The following is a 23,116-nucleotide window of genomic DNA, read 5'->3' on the forward strand; positions in this document are numbered from 1 at the left end:
CATCCCTCCCTTCCACTATCCCTTCACTCTCTAAAAAACTCCTGAATGACGCGATCTCTACGTGCTCGATCCCTGCTTGTGTGCTTCGTTGAGAGCTCTTCTAAATAATACTGCACTCCGTACGTCGGAAGGGACGTTGAGCCGTGGTACCCATGGCGCCTTTCATTAAGAGCAGGCTAATGCCGACGCCAGTTTATCTCTCCACCTTTCTGTAACGACGCAAGTGAGAAACGATCTAAGCTGTCGGTCGCCTACTCCAAATACCACACCAGTACTTGACTACATCTACGTAATACCCTGCGAGCCACCTCTAGGGTGTCTGGCAGGGGGTGATCAAATCACCAGCATGCAGCAGGATTCCCGCATGCACACCACATGGCTCAAAGAACTTTACGCATACTTACATATTATACTACCTCATTTATGCAAAGGTAAAAGGACTCTGTGTGAATTTACCGATCTAAGGATGCTACCGATGATTTCTTGATTTCCAGAATCAGAGCTTTTATTCTCGTATCTCCTGGATCATGCGATTATGTGTTCATGTACACGATCACGACTGGCATAGTGCTATCTCGTTTTTTTAAATCTTAGCTGCCTTATTTTCAGAAGCATCGCTTAGCAGAATGGAGATGATCAAGATTTAAAGGCAATACAATTCAAACACGGATTAAGTCCCGGGAATCCGTATTTTATTTTCTTTACATAGAAAATCGACGACAGATATTTACAAAGTTACAACGAGCAAAATTGATTGGTCGATGGCTGCTAGAACTAGAGAGAGTAGAAATGAAAACTAGGACGACAAGAATGATGGAAGCAAAAATATACTAGCTGCCATGCTAGCGATAATGCTGGATTTCAAGCATGAATCACACTAAAATAAAAATTGCCCATGTTAAAAATCAGTCTATCGGTAAATTTAGTAGGAAGCTGACGAGGTGAATGCCATAAGTCCCAATGCAACTCTGTAAACCAGAAATCAAGGGAGAAAGCTCTGTCATCGTGGTTTAACCCCCAATTAATTCCGGTGATGCATTCACATGCGGCGTATTTATTTTTTTCAACTTTAATATTCAAAGAGAATTCGCACATTTTCAAGATTACATCCCAACCCTTCCTTTACTATATCTTAATTTAACGTGTACGCTGAAGAGATGGTAAGGGAAGCGTGGGATGAAGTTGATGGTTTGAGGCGTTTCTTTATGGAAGTTGCTCATGATGAATGAAAAATGTACTTTGTTTTTCCACATATATTTATTTACACGCGAACGCGGTTTCGACGCGACTGCGGTGAAGGGGAAGGAAAAGAATAGGATTTTTAGATAGAATGAAAGGTAGTAGGTCTTATTGTGCACTGAAGAGGGAAGTGTGTGATGTAAGGGGAGGCTCCCTGAATTCTTCCTACGCACTCCATGGAAACCTACCTTAATCGGTAGAATACTTTAATAATAATAATACATTGAAGTAAAGCAGACTCGTCTTGGAGCACTCCCGCGCACAACTTATATCTAATCGCCCATCGCCATCTTTCGATGGATTGAATTTCTCGAGCGAGGCTTAAGGTCACGCGAGACTGCTCGCTTCCTTTGCATCGTCATTATCCTCATGGTTTCCGTCTGTGGGTATCTGTGCGACTCCACATGGGGAGGAAATGGATGAGGATCGGTGTCGACTCGTTTGAAGGACTTGATTTTTATGGCGGGTCTTATTTCACCATTGTAAAAAAAATGCCCTCCGTGTGACCACAGCCACCCTTTATTATATCCGTAATCCAGTGGCGTATATAAACAGGTAGATCGTCATATCAGTGGTTTGGGGGGAGGCTCCTTTTCCCCCTCCCTTTCGTTTATCTCTGAGGGGACAACCATCAGCAATCTAAGAAATTCATCCCTCCAGGCCCTTTCACATCATTTTAACCCCTTAGATCAGGGGTCTCCAATTCACCAGGCCACGAGGGCCACATTCCAAGTTCCGAATCGCCCCGCGGTCCGGGTAGCAAATTTGCCGATGACTGAAGTATTCGATGCCAACGTCTACTGAAGTATCTGGTGGCGTATTTCTTATTTAGGAACAGTTGAAGGCGGCTTTGACACAGCGCTGCAATGCTCCTAGCGGCGTCTCACAGAGTTAAATGAGCAAGAATCGCGCGCTACTTGAAACGAGTGCGCGGGCCGGATGAAAGCCCTACTAGGGCCGTATTTTGGAGACCCCTGCCTCAGATAAACCATACGCGTCTGCTTGGTGCTTGTTACCGGATTGCGATTTCTCTCGAATATTAATAAGTCGAAGGCTCACAAACTAAGTGGACGTGGTGGATTAGATAGCTGAGTTGCATATGCATAGCCTGTGTTAACTTCCCTGAAATACTTTTTCCCTGTCGATAGATGTGTTTTTGGTACCTGTATCCATATTTCATTTACCACGGGCTTGACATTTATGTTCGTATACGGATTTGTTTGTATTTTAAGTCTTGAAGAGGGGGATGAGAAGTGGTAGGTAACTAAGTAGGTAACTTTATTTGACTTTGCTCCGAATATTAATGTCTTTCTTCAGCCAAAACTCCAAATAATTGTTCATAAAAATTGTTCATAATTACATTATTATTATTAAAATTCACTTTTGATTGGAGTGGATATGCATTGGGGGCATCACCTGTGTGTTCTACATCTACATAATACCCCGCAAGCCGCCTTAAAGGTGTGTGGCAGGGGGTGTTAGGACACCAGCCGTCTAAGCATAAAAAAATGAAGTGCTCTACGAAGTTGGGACTAGCATTTATTAAAGTCCATTATGGTTCGGAGGAAAAACGAATTCATATATCTATCCGTTCGGCAAATTATCTCTATTACTGTATCGCTCCTGTTGGACCTGGAAATATAGTGTGGATCTAATATTATGTTCTATGTGTCGCACTTAAAGATATCCATTCTCAACTGTTCAAGCAATCTAAGCCTAGCACGCAGCCTCCGAGTATCCAGCGGCTCCCAGCCTAGTTCGCTTAACATCTGCGTAATGCTGTCTGTACGACCGTAGCAGTTTTTGACGAAACGCGCAGCCTTCCTTTGTATTTTATTGAGTTCGCGGATTAAGTCTTTCTGTACCGGATGCCATACGCTCACTGCATATTCAAGGTGCGGACGGACGAGTGCGAAATAGTACCTTTATTTTACTTTCTCATCCGAAAATATTCCCACAATACGCTTGACGAATCCTAATTTATTCAGGGCCATGCTACAGATATAGTGTTGTGTTTGTATCTGATTGTGCGGATATGTCTGATGCCTCCAGTAATTGCCAATGACGTGTCTCTGTCCTCTTGTCTCGTAGTCTTCCGTGGCGTTCAGAATTTGTGCATCTCTCTCCCTCCATTTTCCCTGGGGTTTCGCCGCGTTTTGTCTGACAACAAAACGCGACGAAAAGGGGGAAATGGAGAGATGCACGATTTATGTCCTCTTTTTCATGCATTCATAAGGCTCCTCTTCTCTCCTACGCTTCTTGGGCCTTATTCATTACGCTCTCGGTTGATCCATTTGATTATCATCTTTCTTTTGTTTCGCCACACTTTGAATTCCTCCATCCTTGATTTTTCCGCCGATGTCGACCTCCATGCCGCGTGACCAAAGAGGGAACATACTCCAGAAGTAATTTCCGACGATTTTTTTCCCATGCTTGTATGGCAAAACTCCGAGCAGTGCGTTGATCTTTCTCCTTCTGGAGTACTCCCATCCTGGGCTGGGCTATTCTACTTATCGTCTTGTTTCCCTTGCGAGGGAGATGATGTTGGCGGCCACCCCATCTGGCCAGCTGCCGCTTCCAACCCCCCTCCACCTCCTAATGTCTCCGCATTCCAGCGTCCAAGTCCTGTATGGGTCAATGGGAACCCGATACATACATGGCAACGACAGCGAACCAACTGATCGGAAATATCCTTCCTACATCCTTATTCTCATCCTCATTTCTTTAGCTTTTTATGTGCTCGCCTACGAAAGAACGATGCTCTCCCTTCAGAATAGTGAACGCAGTGATGAGGTCTATGACAGTGGTCCTAAATCGCAATTCATTAGATAAGGTGGGAGTGGAAGATGTATCGACGAATGTATAAAAACTCCCGTTTCGGCAATTACACTGTTGTGTTTGTGCAAGAAAATGCAAATGTGGGGGTGCGCACTTCTCAGCAGGTTGATCGCTAATTGATTGCTTCAGGAGGAAACTTTCGTTGTAGAAGGGATTCGCTCACCGGAGTGAAAGCGACAGCGAACTACCCGAGGCCCAAGCGCAAGTCCAAAGAAGTTGTTGGTATCCGGTCGGCTCGATCATGTGACGTCAATAGGTTAACTACGAAAGGGTTAGGGTGCCTTCACGGCCCGGGGGTGCGAAAACAAATGAAAGGCAAAAAGCGTCGGCTCATAAAAATCGGCCTGGGAGCATATCATCTTATGATTTCGATCCAAACGCACAATACATACGTTGTTTGTCATTTTTACGCAATTTTATTTCTTAAAATATTTTTCTTAACTATAAATAGCATTTTAAGTTAATATGGTGATCATAATGTCGATTATCATGCATTTAATGATGGCCCTTGCCTATGCATTATTATGATCTTTAAATTTTATTTCCTAACTCGGAATATTCGAAAAATAGCTAATTACATACACTCAGTGAACGTGAGTAACGTGGTATGTTATCAGGAATATTTATAAATGATAACTGTTGTTCAAACAGATTGTCCTACTACAGTAGTCATGTTATCTAAATAGCTCCAACTGAGTAGATCATGAGGGCACAGTTATTAGATATCAATTGGAATCTAAACGACCGTAGTCACCAACAAGGAGCTCTTACCTTGTATTTAGCTTGTGATACCATTGACGGGTATGTTTTATGCTAATCTATGCTCCTCAGTGATTGCAATCTAATTTAGGATTATCATTTATCTTATGCTTAGGAAGGATACGAAATATCTATACTTAACACTTCAAAATAACAGTAAATAATGAAATAAATAGTATTTGTCACTCCCATTAGAGCTAATCTTGCATATTTTTATACCTAAGTTTCCCATAGAAATCGTCGGCGTTCTGCCGCCTTCACGCAGAGAAAATCCGACAGGTTCAATTTTTCTGCGACGACTCAGCGAGCTGGCGACATGACGTCATCAATCCTCTAAGACGAGCTCTGATTGGCTCGCGAGCCGCGGCGTCAACGCAACGCCGAAAGGTGAAGGCACCCTTAGAAGCGCCGATGTCACACCGCGTAATAGCGGCAGCAGTGAAAGCCGTAGAATGAATGTTGTAAGCCAGTGGCAGAGGAGGGCGTGCGATCCTCTTATTGCGTGACTAATCATTCGGTGAACCATTTGCTCACTCTAACCTGCCGGCTTTCATTAGTATGCATTAGATTTTGGTGCGTTTGTTTTAAGAGTGCATTATGTTGTTTTGGCAGCAGGAAACTTAATACTAAACATTGATAATATGAATTAGTACACTTATCCTTTAACATATGCAGCCTGATTTTTACGGATTATATTATTTTTTCCTTTTTAATATTTAATTCCTATTTCCTTTCTTTACTATCATTTATGTACTCCTTATTTCAAATAGGTAATCTTCCTCCTATTTCTTCCACATATAATGAAATCATTTAGCAATTAAAATTATTAAAACCAGTGAAAGTTAAAAAAGATGGGAAAGACTCTTATTAAATTAACTTAACGTGAGGCATGAAGTATGTAGTTGGATCAGTAGGATCGTAGTTCCAACTGTTTGTAAGGAGAGTCTTATTAGTTGTCCCAAGCCTGAACGTAAAATTATTGGCTTAGTGGCTGATGAAATGATTTACTGTAGCGAGTTTATGGACGACAAAGGCAACGGGAAAACGGATAAATTTCGAAGTCGAGGTAACATACCGTGTGAATATTTTTTGGTAATTTTCATGTTTATTTTGGATGGTTTTGTATTATCATTACTTTAGTATTCCACCATTTGGGTAGGTTACATGGAGTACTTAAGAACCATTCTGAAAGGCTCCCCTCCCTTCATGGACTTTCGTCTTCAATTCACAGTAAGGCCTACCATCTTTGACTCTTTCTAAAAATATTATTCCGTTCCTTCCTCTTCCTCGTTTACCCAATATTCTACCCTCTAGCACTCATTTCAACATACCCTCCACGGTAAGTACTGTCTCCATCCATACCTTCTGTCTCCTCCGTATCTTCTCTAGAAGCTGCCTCTCCTCACCCACCATGTCCAGCACTTCGTCGTTCTTCCTCCTCTTAGTCCACTTCACCTTCTCCAAATATTTCGCTGCCATAAAGGTATTCCGGCCTTATCCAGGTAGATTGCAGTTTTCCTCGAGCACTGTGGAGAGGTTTGGGAGGAGAGGAAAGAAACTCGCTGGTCGTGGCGTGATAAGACTTTGTCCGCCGTGCAGCGTGGAAACACGCCTCTACGCTAGGGCTGTGCGAGACTCTCGACCTCCCGAGAGTCTCGACGGTCGAGACGAGAATTTCATTTCTCGGCATTGTCGGGACGAGACTCTTGGCGCGCCGAGAGTCTCGCCTGGGTCGAGAGTCTTGACGAGACTCGAGAAGTCTCGCCCCTTCGAGATTTCTCGACACCCGTCGAGACTCCCGGCTTCTCGAAAAAAATTAAACTATTTCTATATTAGACATTGAAAATAATTTAACATAAAGATTATTTTAAGACATATTATATATTTCCTAAACTAAAAATAGCTGTAATATAAGATCGAAATTGACAACTGAAGCATATTTATTATTTAATTAACCAAAATTGACTGATAACCATGAACCTTGGTTACCATAAATTAACATTGCAAAAAGATATATAAAATTCTATAGAATTAGACTATGATCTCTTCTTTTTTGTGAATTGACTAGTGAATGTTTCTTTTTTATTATATTACTATAATGAGAAACATTGATGTAACCCTTTAACATGCCTATGCATCAATATTATTTGCTCAATTTCATTTTAAGCCCTGATAATGGTTTGTAAATAAACGGAAACGTCGGCAAAATTTACATTTAAAATTAAAGACCTACAATCATACACTCCAAGATTCAAATTTTATTTTAAATATCGAGTTCAAGAAAAGGAAATATTTTTTTTCCAAATTCATCATTGTGAACTCTACTATCATCGTGCACACTCTTTAAAAAAATTGGATGCAGAGGGTAAATCATTCAATACAATATTTTTATAATGTGAATAAATCCATAAAAGGCATAAGGGATACCTTAGTAAACTATATCATCGGCTGATTGCGGTATTCATCGGAAATTCTCGCCTTGCCCGGGAGTCTCGACCGGTATCGAGAAACCTCGAAGGGGCGAGACTTCTCGACTCTCGACCCAGGCGAGGCTCTCGCCGCGCCGAGAGTCTCGTCCCGACAATGCCGAGAAATGAAAGTCTCGTCTCGACCGCCGAGACAAGACTCTCGTACGGCACTACTCTACACTCCGATGCATTTGTATTTGTCGTGGGCGAGCGCGGCGCCCCACTTGGACGCCGGCCTGGCGTGAATCACAATCGCACATGCATGCGAGCTCTCTTTTTTTGTTCGCGTGATTAGCCAACGTTGCCTCGTGCACGCCCGTTCAACCGACGAAGACATCGTGTTGTTCCGATGCGGATCGAGTTTGGAGTGGGATGCTTTCGATCGTTACGAGGGCGTTTCTCTTCTTTAACTTTACATTGACTTGGATAATCATCAGCACTGGTCAACAAACCCAAGAATGGTTTCACGAAGATGTCCAAAGCAATTTCCCATCGGCCAACCTTCTCATACTGTAATTTTTCCTCTATTTCTACCACGAGAGCCCCATCGCTTAAGCCCGAATCACACGATCAATTTTTTTTCGTATTGAAAAGTGATCACTATCGCGATCACTAGAGTGATCACTCGCAAATGATCGCCGCCAGCAATTGTTTTTCGCGATCGCGATGAGGATTCCCATCGCTATTTTTCATCACTCGTCCGGTCGCTTTTTCCGTCGCTAAAACCGTCCCTTAATCCCATATCAGCCAATCGAAACGCATGTCCGTATGGAGCGATTGCAGCGCAACGTTTGACAATCGTGGGAACGACATAGATAAACAAACACGCTGTATATTTTCGTGATGCGGGTTCCATGACAACGAGCTATGTTATTGAAAGTGATGCCAAAGCCGACGGCCAGTGATTCAGAAAAATGATCACTAGAGCGATCGCTCTTCGCGACGGGAAAAGTGATCGCAGTAGTGATCACTTTTCGCGACGAAAAAAATGATCGTGTGATTCAGGCTTTACCTAAAATATAACTCCCACTCTCTTGCCATTTGATACCAAAGCTACCCTTCGTTGACTTTCCTCCCCACCATTATATATAACCCTATACCCATCACTCCATTAGTACCCACAATCCTTCTACCTCAATTCGGTTAATCACAGGATATCTATCCTGCCTGTATCCATTTCTCTTTAGATATGTTCTAGCTTACCCTCCCCTATCATTGTCCTGACATTCGATGTCCCTACATTTATTGTTGCCTTCTTCTTCTCCATCCTATTGGTCTTATTTTGTTCTTTCTTGGATGCTGCTGATGATGATAAGTTTATGCAGGGGTTTCGCACGATGGCGACCCCAAAGACCTTGCCGACCTCACTGCCGTGAGCGAAACCCGCCCTTTGCTGGCGTCTTCGTGTTTGTTCCACATCGTGTGGCTTCCCCGCATTTTAAGGCTGCAAATATTTCCGTTTTCTAAGGGATATTATTAAATGATGTTGCGTACGCTACCGTGTATGTAGTTCAATTTGCTGTTAATTTGTTAGACGAATTTTTATAAAGTCGTTTTTCAGTTGGAAATTTTGGCTCATAAAAAAGTTGTAATGGATGGAATTGCAAGGTAACTGGTTTATGCCCTCGCAATTCATCAATTTCTCTAAGAATTTCTAATCACCCGTGGCTGCTGATTTCTTTAAGGGATATTCGCACGTTTTGAATGCTCATGGATGGCCGTTATTATCGACGCGGGGAATGAGAAGCTACTCAACATGTCGGACGACCTCTGTGATAGAAAAGTCCTGTAATTGAGATCGTGGGGCAGGATTCGCTCTGTGCATATGGTGTGTGACCAATAAAACTACTATCATAAAACCCAATTACGCATTTTTAAGGTCTGATTTTAGCTTCTTCCCTTTGCAGGCTAATTTAAGGCGTTTACATTCGTAAAAACACCTATAAAATTCCGCGTAATCCCTCGAAAAAAAGTTTGAAAGTCAAATCGCAACGCCTGAATTATTAAAATGGTAAAATTATCTCTTTACCTTAATTGTTTTACTTTTTGCATTAATGAATAACCTGCGTATTCCACGAATCGATCTATAGGATGAAATTTTATGTAAAATTATAAAAAAAGAGGATTTATGGCTGCTGAAAAATTTTCTGGTACCATAACTTTAGGATTTTCGTTGAAAACCTTGAGTTATTAGTTTGAGTAAACCAAGAAACATTATTTTTTCCCTCCAATAATTACGAAAGATGTCTCTTAGTACATATAAAATGTTAAAAAAAAGGATGAATTAAGATGGAAACAGTATCCAATTTTTAAGGGCGTTGGACTCAGGCCAGCGTTGAAGGGGAGATGTCCCCGAAACCCGCCCGTCTTCCTTCCATGGGTCAACATTTGGCGGAGTTAAATGTTTGCCTGGAGCACGTGAAGGTTTTGATGAAGAATTGTCAGCAACGAAATGAAAGTTTTATTTGCGTGGTATTCCCTTGGGATTTGCTTATTCATAAAACTTTTTGTTCGTAAAATATTTGTGCTCTTTATTAAATAGTTAGCAGTGAGCATTCCTTATTGTCTACTTAATACCAGGTTCCGTAAGTGTATTAAAAGAACTTTTTTATTCATCCTATATCGTTAGTTTTTACTGTCAAATTCTGTTTTTGTTCTTGAGCGGCAATAATTCCTCTTGATCTATCCCAGAAACCACCCTGTCTCAGTTTGAAGACGATAGTGCGTATTTATGATGGCATATTTAAATATTATATACATATCTCAATGTTTTTTTCGGATAAATTTTTATTTTAAAGCGGTGAATTTATTCATAATTTAATATAGTTTTTCGCCTTTCGGTCATACTTCATGTAAGTGATGGAAAATCGTATTTATATTTCTTCTTTGTTTGTTATCTATGTTTTTTATAAGCATCTCCTCCTTTTAATATGATTAAAATCTTTACAGATTATGTTTCATTGCCTATGAACGTCACGGCATTGAGGAGTTTATGAGGGTAAACTCTTAAGTTGGTACCTGAGGTTTAAACTTCTATGCTTCGGACCAGCCATTTCGAACGATACCAGGAGTATTTATCGATCATATGATGACGTCCTACCTCGCTTTCTGTGAGGGTGCCATAACAATGGAGCTGATTAAAGTTACTATTGAATGTACTCTCTATTTTTCTATGTACTGACTATGGATTGAGTGATTGGAGGCTCACCATATTTTTTACTGTCTCACTTTTTTACTTTGTGGAAGAGCAAACTTGAAAGAAAAAGTCTCTTCTCCAAGATTATTGGAGTGGAAGTAATAAAAACTCGAATTTTTCCGTTCCTCGATCCGTCGGTTACTTCTCCAGCTATTTGCGGCGAAAAACAATTCGCCTTACCATTTCGGAGATTATTTAATGACGTCTCCAGCTATTTCGGAGGGCTTTACACCTCTTCTGAGCCACTTCCTCGGCTCGGCATGTTCCCACCGTGATTAGCTGTCGTTTGAACCGTGAATGGCGAGTCCCTTCCTCAATGAGCGGTTTTTCACGAACGTTTTAATGAACTTAAGTATCGCCACCAACTCAAGAAAATGGGCGAAAACTTTCACGAATTTTTATTTTAAACTAACGAGTTGACGGCTGAATGAGTGAGACCTTTTATGCACTTATTATTCCCTTCCATCCGGCGATTTACTTTAATTAGCTTCGATCAATTTCTGGTCTGTGTCGAATTATTTTAATTAGCACCGATCAATTTCTGGTCAGTGTCTCTAATCAGGTTTTCGTGGCTTTTAATTAGTGCTCACTGATCTTAAAAAATGGTAGGTATTCTTCTCTTAAGTGCGTTTTTATGTAGAGTTCCGAAGTGAAGATTTGGTTTTGGATTCTTTTATTTCTGTTAGTAATTTGAAGCGTTAACGTTGTAAGGGAATCTCGTTACTTTACGTATCATCCCCTCTGTGTTCCCGAGACGAGGAAAACATCCACTTTTGCTCTCTTTATTGATTTAAGAATGGAAATCCTGTCTCCTTTTTTACTGCGCATTCGCTACCCTACCTTCATTGCGAAACCCTTCGTCTTGTGGGTGCTACGTCACCTAAGACACGTGCGGAGACTTTCGCGGAGATACCAACCTGTTTGTTTACTCTGAATCGACAAGGGAAAAACAACCCTATTCAAGGGTCTGTTTGTTATTTTTTTATACGGGAGCGTAGGGTCAGGCTGAGGTCCTGTGTACTCACTTGTTATTCTGCTTTTTTTTGTAAGATGGCCCCTTTTCTTTGAGCTGTGCTGCTTCGTAAAATATTTGACTAAGTTATCTTCGAGTTTATCGTCTATTTTTTAACGGATAGGAAAGTCAGTGTCCTTTGAATTGAAATTATTCCTTTATTTTCGACATTTAAATAAACACTTTTTTCCTGAATGTGATGTTTATTGGCGCATTCCATAAACTTTCCTCCTCCCTTTCCTATCCTCCGTCATTTCAGAGGACTGCATAGTGCTATGCGCTTGTTGAAGGACACAAACTTCCACCATATTCCCCCATCAAAGCACATAAATAGCTAAATAATTATTTCGATGTGGAATCAGTAACCAATAAATGCTGTTATATTTTTGGTTGGACTAACTATGAGAGGGGTTTTATGTTTCGGACTTTAGTACCGTACTGTCAATTTCCACGATGGCGTGGACACGAATTTATTTTCTCCGCTGACATAAGATGAACGACGCCGCAATGCCAAGAGCGCTTCGTCGACTATTCCGTTCGTCCCGAAATAGAGAGAAAGAGAGAGAGAGAGAGAGCAGTATGAAAAAGGGAACCCCCCCTCCCCCCTTTTGGCCGCGAGGGGTATTCGGGACGGTTGGCGACACTCAAAGTCTTTCCGACTCCGCATCCTCCCACGTACACCACCCCCCTCCTCTTCCACGTCCAGTTTCCCCCACCACGCACGCCCTCCCCATCCGCGATGCATGCAAAAAAGAAATAGTTTCTCCTTTTTTTTTCTCCCCACATTGCCAACAAGCGGTCGCAGTTGAGCGCGACCATCCTCGGCGCGGCACGGGCCTGCCTCTCGCATACACTCACACACACACGCGGGCGCCTCTGCCAGCAGCAGTAGCACTGCTAGACTCATTCCTACCTCCGCTCGCCAGTCTTCCGCCGGGATCTGCGCCCTCCACACCTCCCTCTCTCTCTCAGCCTCCCTGGACAACTAAAAGACCAACTTCCCTCCGTATTTCTGCCCCACCGCCACCTCCTCCTCCCCTCCGCTTGCTTCTTCGATATCATACCCGTTCCGAAAGCTCACTTGTCCTCTGTGCTTGTTCCCGGAAAAGGGGGATCACTCATCGGCGGTGAATCGCCACGTGCTTCTTCCTCTTCCCCGTCGTCAGCCGCTCTCCAGCCGTCTCCCAGCCGCTCTTGGACACTCCGAAGGCCGCGTGTGTGTCTGTGTTTGCGGAATCACCGCTCGGCCACTTAAGCAGCGTGTTGTGCGTCATTATTTGTGTTGGTCCAACCTTTTAAGACTTCCGTGCTGGCGGCTAATATCGTGTGGATTAGCTTCCCGTCTTACTTGCTGGTGTCTGCATTAATCTATCGTGTGCTTTAGCCTCCACTTTTTCGTTCCTTGATTACCAAGAGCTGCTCTTCCTGATGTCATTTGACTTCTATTCTCGCCACTAATATCTCAGCTCCCTTATGGTCTGAACTCGGAGTGGTATCACCTACGGACCTCACCATCTAATTGTATAGAAGTCATTTCAAGGATCATATCGACCCATTACGTTTACAGCGATATCCGCGCTGCAGCCATCTGCTTGAGAAGTGGAAATCCATCGTCGCATCAATCAAGTTTCTGCAAAGAAGAAAATTATCTGCTCCTGGCACTCAATCGGAGATTATAGTAAACCGCTTTCCGTTCTTTCTTTTTACGTACTGGACGACTGCAGCCGATACCGCATCACTTGAATCTCTCCAAGAAAGGTCGTCTTCGTTTGGAACTTAATTGTGTGGTTAGATAGTATTTCCATCGGTGAAGATCTACCCTCGTCCTTATACGAGGAGAATAAGGGTGGTGTATGCTCCATCAGCTGAATCTGTGCGAGTAAAATTATCAGATCTTGGACTTTCCTTCGGTTGCTGTATCCGCTGTGACACACTGCCTTGCTCATCACTGCCGCTGTCGTTGACCATTTTTCCTGTTGATCCGTCGTTTACTCTGTGGACATAAACGCTTCGAATGACTTTTGCAAAACAGTGCAGTCGTCCCCACCGCTGTCGCTGATGCAGTAAGAAACAATTTCTCGTCTGAGACCACTGCCTCGCCACTCGATCAGTTCCGCTGTCGTCAGTTTGATTCCGCCGTGGATATCCCGCCCGTGTGCTCGCCGTCGTCGTCCACTTACGCCTGTCGGCTGCTCCCTCCGCGATGGCCCTTCGCGCCATCTCCGCTCTTCTCGCTTCCCTCGTCCTCGTCTCCTTGAGCATCACCCTGCTGTTCCGCAGCCTGCCCTACCCCACGGCCACCTCGCCGCCCTCGTCGCCTCCGCTGCCCGGCATGGGCGGCGTCGTCCCGAGGGCCGCGTCCTCGTCGGGGGAGACGTCGAAAGCGACGCCGCCCGGCGCCGGGTTCGTGCCCACGCTGCTCCCGGGGCTCGCCGACCCCGAGAAGAGGGACAAGGTCAAGGAGGTAAACAATCCCTTCGCGTCAAACTTCGTGTCTTTTTATTTATTTATTTGTTGAATTATTCAAAAACAGCCGAAACGGCCTTTACATTGAATAGAAAGCATAAAAAATGCAGCTTTAACAAATATAAACTATAAAAAGGATATTTAAAAAAAGGTATTCAGAAGATGGCTTTTCGCAGCTGCCTCTTGAATGATCTGATGGGCATTGAAAGATCCAGGGAAGGGTGAGTAGTCGATATGGTATTGAAAGAGGTAGGGAGTCTGTAAAAAAGTGATCTCTGATTTTATGTGCAGGTCCCCCGTTTGGGTCTCCTGCCTATCTCTCGTGGGCTTGCCGTACACCGCGGCTTAACAGCTGAATTATTATCACCTGGCTGTGTAAGTGAAATGTTCTACCAATGGCCTCGTTCACCATTATTTTTTATAATATTAATCCCGTCCTAATCCGTGCGGACTCGCGAGGATCGTTGTTGTTGAGTGTGTCTGCTTGTCTTTCCTCACGTCCGATTCCCCCTCCGTTATTGTCTCTATTTGCCGATGTAGTCTTATGTTAATTTGTTTTGATATTATTTATTTCTTTTACCTGGCCCAGATGAGGCCACAATCCGGCCACCTCTTCCGCTGGACCAGGGCTCTCTTTACAATGTTATAGATACGGAAATGAAGGAATACAGTCATCCGTAAAAAATTAATATGATGATAGATAATTTATACTATTATGTAGCTGAGCCTCATGGTATTTTTTTTTTTGCCAGCTGTCGGATCACCTTCGTCCTTGACCAATTTTTGACCATGTGGTGAACGAATTAGTTGTACTGTTGTCTTTTTATGGCTTTCTGTTTCGACTCCTCTCTCCTCCCAATCATCTCGAGACTTCTCAATTATTTCCCGCAGGATCGCTTCTTCTGATTACACCATGCTCCAAAAACCTCAACCTTTTGTATCCTTCAATATCACCATCGCCCATGCATCACTGCAGTGGAGAAGCATACCCCAGATTGAAGTTCTGAGGATTTTTTTCCTTGCTTCTAGTGTCGTTGTCGTCAATCATTACACTAATTAAAGGTAACTCTTGGGAGGGAGTATGATTCATGGATAAAATGAGTAATAATAGCCGTTCATCCTAAATCAGTTAGGAAATTTACCGTTGGAATTCGGACGGGCGGGAACGATTTGTGCTAATGATTTGTCGTGTTAATTAAACAATCAAAGTATCCTGCTCATTATTTACGCATTTAATGCAACTTATTTCGTCTGGTGCAATTAAACCAGTAAATTCAATAAAATTTAGTTTAAAATAAATTAAAAGGGCGCATTGATCTGGAGAAGCCTAAAATACGGAGGATAAATGTTTAGGATATATGTGGAATAAATAATCGCGTAGGCTAACCACCTTTCGTGGTTCAAAGACAAAGCTGCACTGGATCATCAATATCTCCAAATATGGCTTAAGATAGCGCATGCCATCCATTCGACCGGATTGTTTTCAGTGACGGAATACTCCCTTAAAACTTGTGCCGTCGTCTTGAAATTTCTGGGGTTGGTAGGCCATCTGTGTCTGTCAATTTTGAAAATTTTGCTTTAGTATTTCCTTAAACGTATATACTCTACTCTCCGAAAATTACAAAATGAATTTCAAGCCAATATGGCGTCAGTTAAGAAAGTGCAAAATAGTTGGAGAGGGAGAGAGGGGTGTTCTTATGCGTTTGGGATTAGCCTTGAGGCTTAAGAAGTGCAACATGATCCCCCCCCCTTTCTATCCTCTCCTTTGGGTGCTGTTTCGTGAATTGGCGCTGAATTTCTGGCTTCGGTGCTTCGTCAAGTATGTAGTAGCTATCACGTTCCATCGCGTGAAAGGATAAGCATATTGATTAAGCGATGCTTTTATTAAGTTCTTGCTGTAAATTCTGAATGGGTAGAGGAATGTAAGAAGTGTCTCCTACTACGAGAAAAAACAAATTAATGATTTGGATAACACAAGGAAGGAGTAACCGAGTAATGTATTCATGCAGAGGAGTAGGTATCTTCATTCCATTAGTGGGCAAGATTATTTTATTGCATTTTTCAGTGTGGTCGAGTTAAAAAACTTTTTGACCTTAGATAAGAGAAATCTTTAGTAAAAAATATCCAATTTTAATGAAAAAATAACATAGCGCATCTTCATTCAGTGTCAAAATGTTTTCCATTGTCTTCCTCGTCATCATCTTCGACTTCCCTGTCGCGTTCATTTTGATTTAGAATACGCCTTGAAGTACTTGCCTTCGTAACTCCTGATTTTTTCCACTGTTACGACGGTAAATTACGTATTGGAATGTTTTATGAGGCCTTCGCGGTATATGTGTGCGCCCTCCTATTCATGGAGACATCTTGATTGAAAACCTTAGAAATTTTCAATTGGTTTCAATGGAAGCTTCGGGTTTGTGACCATAGGTTGACTTTTTCTTTATGAATTCATTAGTGAAATGGGTACCTCAGATCACAGCTGAAAACATTTTTTGATCAGCTGAAAATGGTGTCATTTATATGAGTGAATTCTCCAAGAACGAAACTTTTAACTCCATTTTTTACCTTTAAAATTATTCCAAATGTTACTATAAACTCATCTACTAAATCAATTTACTTTATTTTAAATAATGTAATGCGAAAAAGGAAAAAATTGCTTTTTTTAATCGCTATGGATTTACTATCGGAATTCATGTGAAGGTAATGTTTTCCATATGATAGAATGCGACCATCGGCTCTTGGGCTAAGCCACCGCCTTCACCGCTTTAAAATTTACTCTTCTCCTGCACGCCAATATATTTTTAATAACATTTTTCTCGTAATAACCTCTCGATCTTCAATCGGAAAGTCATTATGCGTCTGTATTGCTTTCATCATGCAAAGCAGCTACTGGGATGACTTTTATGCGGCATGCACGTGTTATGCCTTTGCCGTAATAATGCCGTTGTGGTAAATCTATTTCAACAGCGGCGTTCAATGAGATTTTCCGCTTTCCCCAATCAGTCACCTGGCTTTCATTTCATCGACTGGGAGCAGCATCTTCATGCGCGAGTGGTGTTAGTCTCGGTCGATGTCCCCAAATCACTTCTGTAAGATTCGCTAATGGAATCTTGTGCTCTCGTGTCATCGTGATTTTCCTACTTAATGAGATTTCAATGAGACCCCCCTCTTCTATCGCCTTTAGTTTTCACTGACCAAGGCACGCGTGAGAGATAACCCGATGGTCCAACCCATTTTGGGAAATATTCCTCTGACTGTCGCGATCGCCTCTCCTCACTCAGGTTACTGCTCTGCATTTGTGCTGAACCATTGTTTGGAGTTGCTTGCTTATGGTGACGGCCGTATGAAAGGAAGTCTCCCGGAATTAGGTTCTTCATACGCCAATGCTCTCAGTGCCCTAAAATTCCAAAATAAAATCGTGAGTTTTAAATAAGCAATACGCCTCGAAAAAAGGATTTAATACGGCCGAATATATTTTCTAATCTTTGTCTCTGGTAAAGGTGAACTTCTTCGAAATTCTCGGATTTAAATCGTTTGCCGAGTCCTGGGACCGCTCGGATCAACTTAAATACCAACTTAGTAGCGTACTTTGTGGATCAAATCCTGTGGAATTGAAATATACGAATAAAACTTCCATGCATCGAGTCGAAAAAATGACTTTTTGGCCAGCATTTTTCGATTTGCGACAACTGTGAGCCAATGCAGAGGGAGAGGCGAGTCCTCTTGCAGCGACCGATGAAACAGCAGCCTTTACATTTGGTGTAGTCATTCACAGGTTTACCTAGGAAGTAAGTAAAGGATAACGATTGCGAAAGCATTACAATTGGGTTGTTCCATGATTGTCATTGTTTCACGGCTCTGGTTTGATGAGACTGCTTTTTTCTTTGTACTCTATTCTCTTGGTAACACGAACTTTCCATGTTAGCATTTCTGTTCCATCAGCAGTCGATTATAACTTGGGAATGCAATCTCCTTCGGGGTCTTGGAATATGATTTACATTCATTAACTCTTGTCTTCTTGCGCTCCTCTTTTAATAATCTGTTGCAGCTCTAATGACCCAGATAATTTATTGCTCGTATGCGAGTGAATTCTTAATGTCTACGCTAGATCTAAGTGAAAATTAAGTTCGTCTTCTTTCGTGCTTTTTGCTTTTGAAATGATAACAGCGGACGGGTCGTCATCACTGTGTGCTAATTTATTCGTGTTTGATTGCGTCCCGAGGAGAGAATACTACCTTTTTATTTCCCTGGGGCCAGTTTCGTTAATTACGTAGCGGAAGTCATGCTTATTGCAGAGACTGCTAAGCCAATAGAAACTTTCGAACGACAGGGATATCTGATTCCACGAATATTAAACTTGTCTCGAGTCCGCCGCTACAATTGTTGTCGCTCCGCGCGCATTAAAATCAAAGGGTATAGCTGTACATATTAGAGGGTGAAAAGTTCCATCTCCGGGATCTTTCCCGTACTTTGGGCATCCGATTTGGGATCGAATGGGACTAACCTTCTCACACTTCAAGCCTGCTAGAGGCCCACTAGGGCCAGCTAGCTCGAAAATACGATTTTCGCTGTTTTTTTTTTTAGATATCTTGGCCATATAAGCGTATTTTAAAATGCGGTTTGCGGAATTTGAAAGCTTTTTATAATGGAGCAGATGTCAAATTTTTTCAATAATTTTCAGCTCTACAACAAGAAGTGGCGTCGATTTGAAAATTTCTAAAATAAATGGCGTGTTTTCATAAAATATTTTTGAGAGTGCCACATAGAAAAAAATGTTTTCTGGGGGCGTTTTTAATGCCTTTCTGTTAGTATATATATAGTTTCTCTGCTCTGACCCTCCATCACTCCCGGTTCATGATTATCTTATACAAAAATGTCCTTTTAAGAATGCCCAAACACATAACGATAGGAATTCCCACCAAAGGGACGGAATTGTATTGAAATTGGTGCCGAAAATTGCTGCAGGGGCGTTGGAAACGCCCGAGTAAGCCAAAGTTTCCAAGCTGAACTAAAGCAGCCCCTCTCAAACCTTGATTATTTGATCATGAATAGATTTGATTGGGAAACGTACCACGAGGATTTATTCAGCGTCATCGATGTCCCCTTTGTCAGATATAAATTCATTGAGACTACCCCACCTAGCTAAATCCTTGTTATTCCACCATAAGTTAATGATAGGTGGGTGCTGTAATGAGAAGACATTTTTTTTAAGTTTTCAACTTTTTCCGTGTTGTCATATAAATTGAAACATTCAGATGAACAATAACTAGTCAAACAGATGGATTTTCGGTGAATATTCCCTATAAAAATCCCTCCAGGGTATCAATGAAAATGGATATCGAAAGGTTATTCGTCCTCTGAATCTTCATTGATGCATGTTATTATATTTTCAGTCATTGCAATTCTAGTTAAAATCTCTGCCGGTATCGCAATTTTATCTTCGCAATGCCCATTTGATAAAAAATAAACTCTTGCTGCCATTGTGCGCTTCACTCAATTCTTTAAATTCCGTTACCAAAATCTCAGCAATATCTCAGTATAATGCCTCAAGCGATCCCATTTGCTGTATATTCCATGTAATAACTATAGCCCGTCCTATTTAATGCCTAGATGGCACTGAAGCTCTTAATTTTCTATCATTCTCATTGCAATTACTAACTTTCAGTCTATTATTTTCATCTAGATTCTCAGCTACATTTGATAGGCTCTGCTTGTAATGGTAACTGCTAGTAAAAAAATTATCCAGTCGGGTAGAGTCAATTCTGCAAAGTATAAAATGTCAGAAGCAGTCTTCTCATAAGCACACTGAGCTCTAAATCATCTTCTAAGTATGACACAACGCCCAAAATCAAAATGTCTCCCTTTTTCATGAGAGTTTTTATTGGATTGGCCAATTGTAAATGTTTAATGCATTGGCGCCTTTATTGGAACTTCGCATGCGATGTTATTTCGTTTGTTTCCTGATATTACTGTCGAAGTTTCGCTTCGTTATTCTCACTCCGTTTTGCAAACTCTCGCCGTCACACGCTGGTGGGAATGATGATTGCGAGCCATTGCCTGTGGGTATTTTCAAGGTCGACAAATCGTTGCACCATTGTCCCCGCGTTGAATCTCTGAAGCTTCAAGTCTCGCCGCTGCTATCAAGATTATCCTCGAAATTAAAATCGAAAATTGTCTCGCCTTCTCCACAGTTTGTTGTTTTCGTGTGAACAACGAGGTTTACCATTCTCAAATTCTTCCTCCTTTCCACACTGTTACCCTAGTTATAAGTGAATTAATTTTGGGAATACTTTTCCATTTATTCAAGGAAATGACCGGTGAACTTTTAGTGCACTTAAAAGTGTGACAATGACGCCTAGGAAAAATATTTTGCCTTGACCGGGATTGTACTCCGATCTCCGGTATTTTTTGGCTTTACAATTTGTTTCGGCGAAGCCTGATTTAAGACTGAATTATGATTGTTGGTTTTTCCTCGTATTTTTCATATCTGTTTTGTAAATTTGTGGTAGAACTGGTGGCAAAAAAGCAACCAACCTACGTACCCAAGCATAGCGATCACTAACTGTGATTGAATAACCGTTACTGAAAAGTAGCAATCACTGTCGGTGATTTAATGCTCGAAATCACTGTGACTGGATCACTAGATTCGGAGATGAAAGCACAGGCTGCTACCAAGTGATGAGCAATATATCGCTACCTGTGATTGAAGAGAAGTAGCCGATCACTGCCGGTGACTAAATCAATGAATACTTGAAATCACTGCGACTGTGAATACGGTGAAGATAGCTTCAGCTGATACTAACTACCAACAGTATAATGAAGGTTATCTTATTCATCTTTTATGATAAAAAAGATATCCTTTACGAAATATATAGCTAACCGTTTGAATATAAAATATGTTAAAAAATGCGGGCGGGATTTTAATGGTTGCCACTTATCAATCCCTTCACCATATCAAATTTACTGTATTATCATAATCGGAAGATTACTCACAATCAAAATCAATCGTGATATAAACTCAGAATCAGAACTATTCCCTCAAAACAAAAATAGTTTGCCTAATTTTACAATTTTCAATGAGTTTATTCGATCCTTTTGAGGAGAGATCATTCATTGCAATTGGACAAAATAGCAGGAATAGCAGCGCCACAAATCACGGCTGACTTTTATGAGTGATTCTCCTCGGTGATCGCAATCAAGAATCAATCAAGTTAAGAATATCCGTTACTGATGATTAGCAGTCACAGGTAACGAAGTGATTGGAGTATCGAAGTTCCGCCCATCACTACCCAAGTATTCACTTTGTTTGTCCTCAAGAGTACCTATAGGCGCAATTCTGGAGTATAGTCGATCAACGCAAATAATTGACAGCATATTCTTATCTTTATGCCGGCCGAGTTTGTTATTTATTTATCTTTATTGTTTTGACAAAGCCTTCAAGTACCGTTCTAAATAAATACATAATTTAATGCATCCTGGAGAAATTACCAAATTGTTGTAAATCTTAGCTTCATGATGGATTTCCACACTTTGGGACTTAATATGTGAATACTATTTCCAAGGTGGCTACTCATGTGAGAGATGGAAAATCATGATGTCTCTGGTAAAATGATAGAACGGTATTGGAAAATCGTAAATGTTTTAAAAGTCATGGTGATTTTTCTTCAACCTTTTACGCTTGGGTTGGTCGTTCATACATCCCAGTAAAGACAACGTGTGAAGTCAAAATATTTGTGGAATAGTATTGGATGAGCTAGGATTCGTGAAGCGTGTTGTGGGAGTGACAAAGTGAAGCACCCCTGGGGCCGCACCTCGAAGGCGCAATGAGCATGTGGGATCCGGCGCAGAACTATTTTCGCCGTGAACTATGAAAATTGCGAAGTAGAGGTGAGTCATTCCTCAAAAACGGCCACAATCGAACGGAGAGCGTTGCAAAGTTTCCGCAGCTGTTGGTCGCTTCAGTTGTAGGAATCTACGTGAAAGGCTTAGATTGCTTGCGCTATTGATTAAGAACTGATATATTTGAGAGCGACACTGAGAAGATCATCGTAGAACCTCAATATGTTTATAGTTGCATCAGAAAGAATTTAATAAGAGGGATATTTTTCCTAACTATTAGGTGTGAGAATTTGTTTTTTCCACTAATAATGATGGATAATAATTTTAATAGAGGCTCGGTGAGGCTCAGGAGTCGCATTTCTCCAACGGTTGGTGTCCTAACAGCTCCTGCCGCTCGCCTATTAAGGCATATTGGAGGATATTATGTCGATGTATGTAAGTCTTCGCTAACTGAACATTCTATTCTAAGCATGTCATCCTGGCAATGGTCGAAAACCATTACATTAATTTTATTTTTAATAATAAATGCATGGTTTGTTATTATTACAAGGTTACAATGAAAATTGTTTAAATAACTAATACATTTGATAGTTAAATTTTCAAATAATATTTTAACAAAAATGTAAAAAATAGCCATTTTTAACATATAATCAAAATAATAGTCGCAAATTTTAAAATTTTGCAATACATACAAAATTTCTGAGATATATCATATTGTCATTTTATAAAATGGATGACTTAATGATAAATTGCCTTTATTAGCATATACAAACTTAGGTCCATCTAAGCCATATGTCTTGTCAGAAGGTTCTTTCTATCCTATTATATTCTTAATTTACGTAATTTCTTTTAAGGGTAATTTTTTTACTACTTTTAGTCAACTTTTTTCTCTCCCATAAAGAGAGGAGGTATTCCGTAAACACACATAATGAGGGAGTGTAGAAAGTTGCGGAAATAGTTGGGAAGGTCGGATCGAGGCTGCGGTCCATTCGGTTGCGTGTGAGGCGTGGAACGAGGAAAGACGTCAACGAGAGGGGTGTTTCCGATCTCTCTCTCTCTCTCTCGTTTGTGTGTTCGATTGAAGGACATGGCCACTTCAGCTCTCAGGAATGCGTAAGTGGGAGACAGGGGGAGTGGGGAGGCAAACGAATTCCGAGCCAAGTGGTCTCACCGAAATAGCCAGACTTCGTTGCGAGCGACGGCGAAGAAGATATTTCAAAAAATGATTGGCGACCTATCGTTCCTCGCAAAAAAACTGACCGTCTGGCCTGATATACCAGACGCATCATCCTTGACTTT

At 41.4% G+C, this 23,116-nt stretch overlaps 1 protein-coding gene across 2 annotated transcripts in view; it reads left to right on the forward strand.

Annotated features, from left to right (window-relative positions):
* The window catches only part of LOC124160464 (mannosyl-oligosaccharide alpha-1,2-mannosidase IA-like), a 575,974-nt gene that overhangs the window by 394,383 nt on the left and 158,475 nt on the right, over positions 1 to 23,116 (forward strand). Inside the window, exon 1 of one of the 2 annotated variants that reach the window (XM_046536316.1) lies at positions 12,340 to 13,976. The exons of the other annotated variant lie outside the window; for it this stretch is intronic. Coding sequence (XP_046392272.1) covers positions 13,716 to 13,976 — 261 coding nt within the window. The 5' untranslated portion in view covers positions 12,340 to 13,715. Of the gene's footprint in view, positions 1 to 12,339; positions 13,977 to 23,116 lie in introns of those variants that run through there. 2 annotated transcript variants of the gene reach the window in all.

This window comes from Ischnura elegans, chromosome 6 (genome assembly GCF_921293095.1).
Source record: "Ischnura elegans chromosome 6, ioIscEleg1.1, whole genome shotgun sequence".
In the NCBI taxonomy this organism is placed as follows: domain Eukaryota; kingdom Metazoa; phylum Arthropoda; class Insecta; order Odonata; family Coenagrionidae; genus Ischnura; species Ischnura elegans.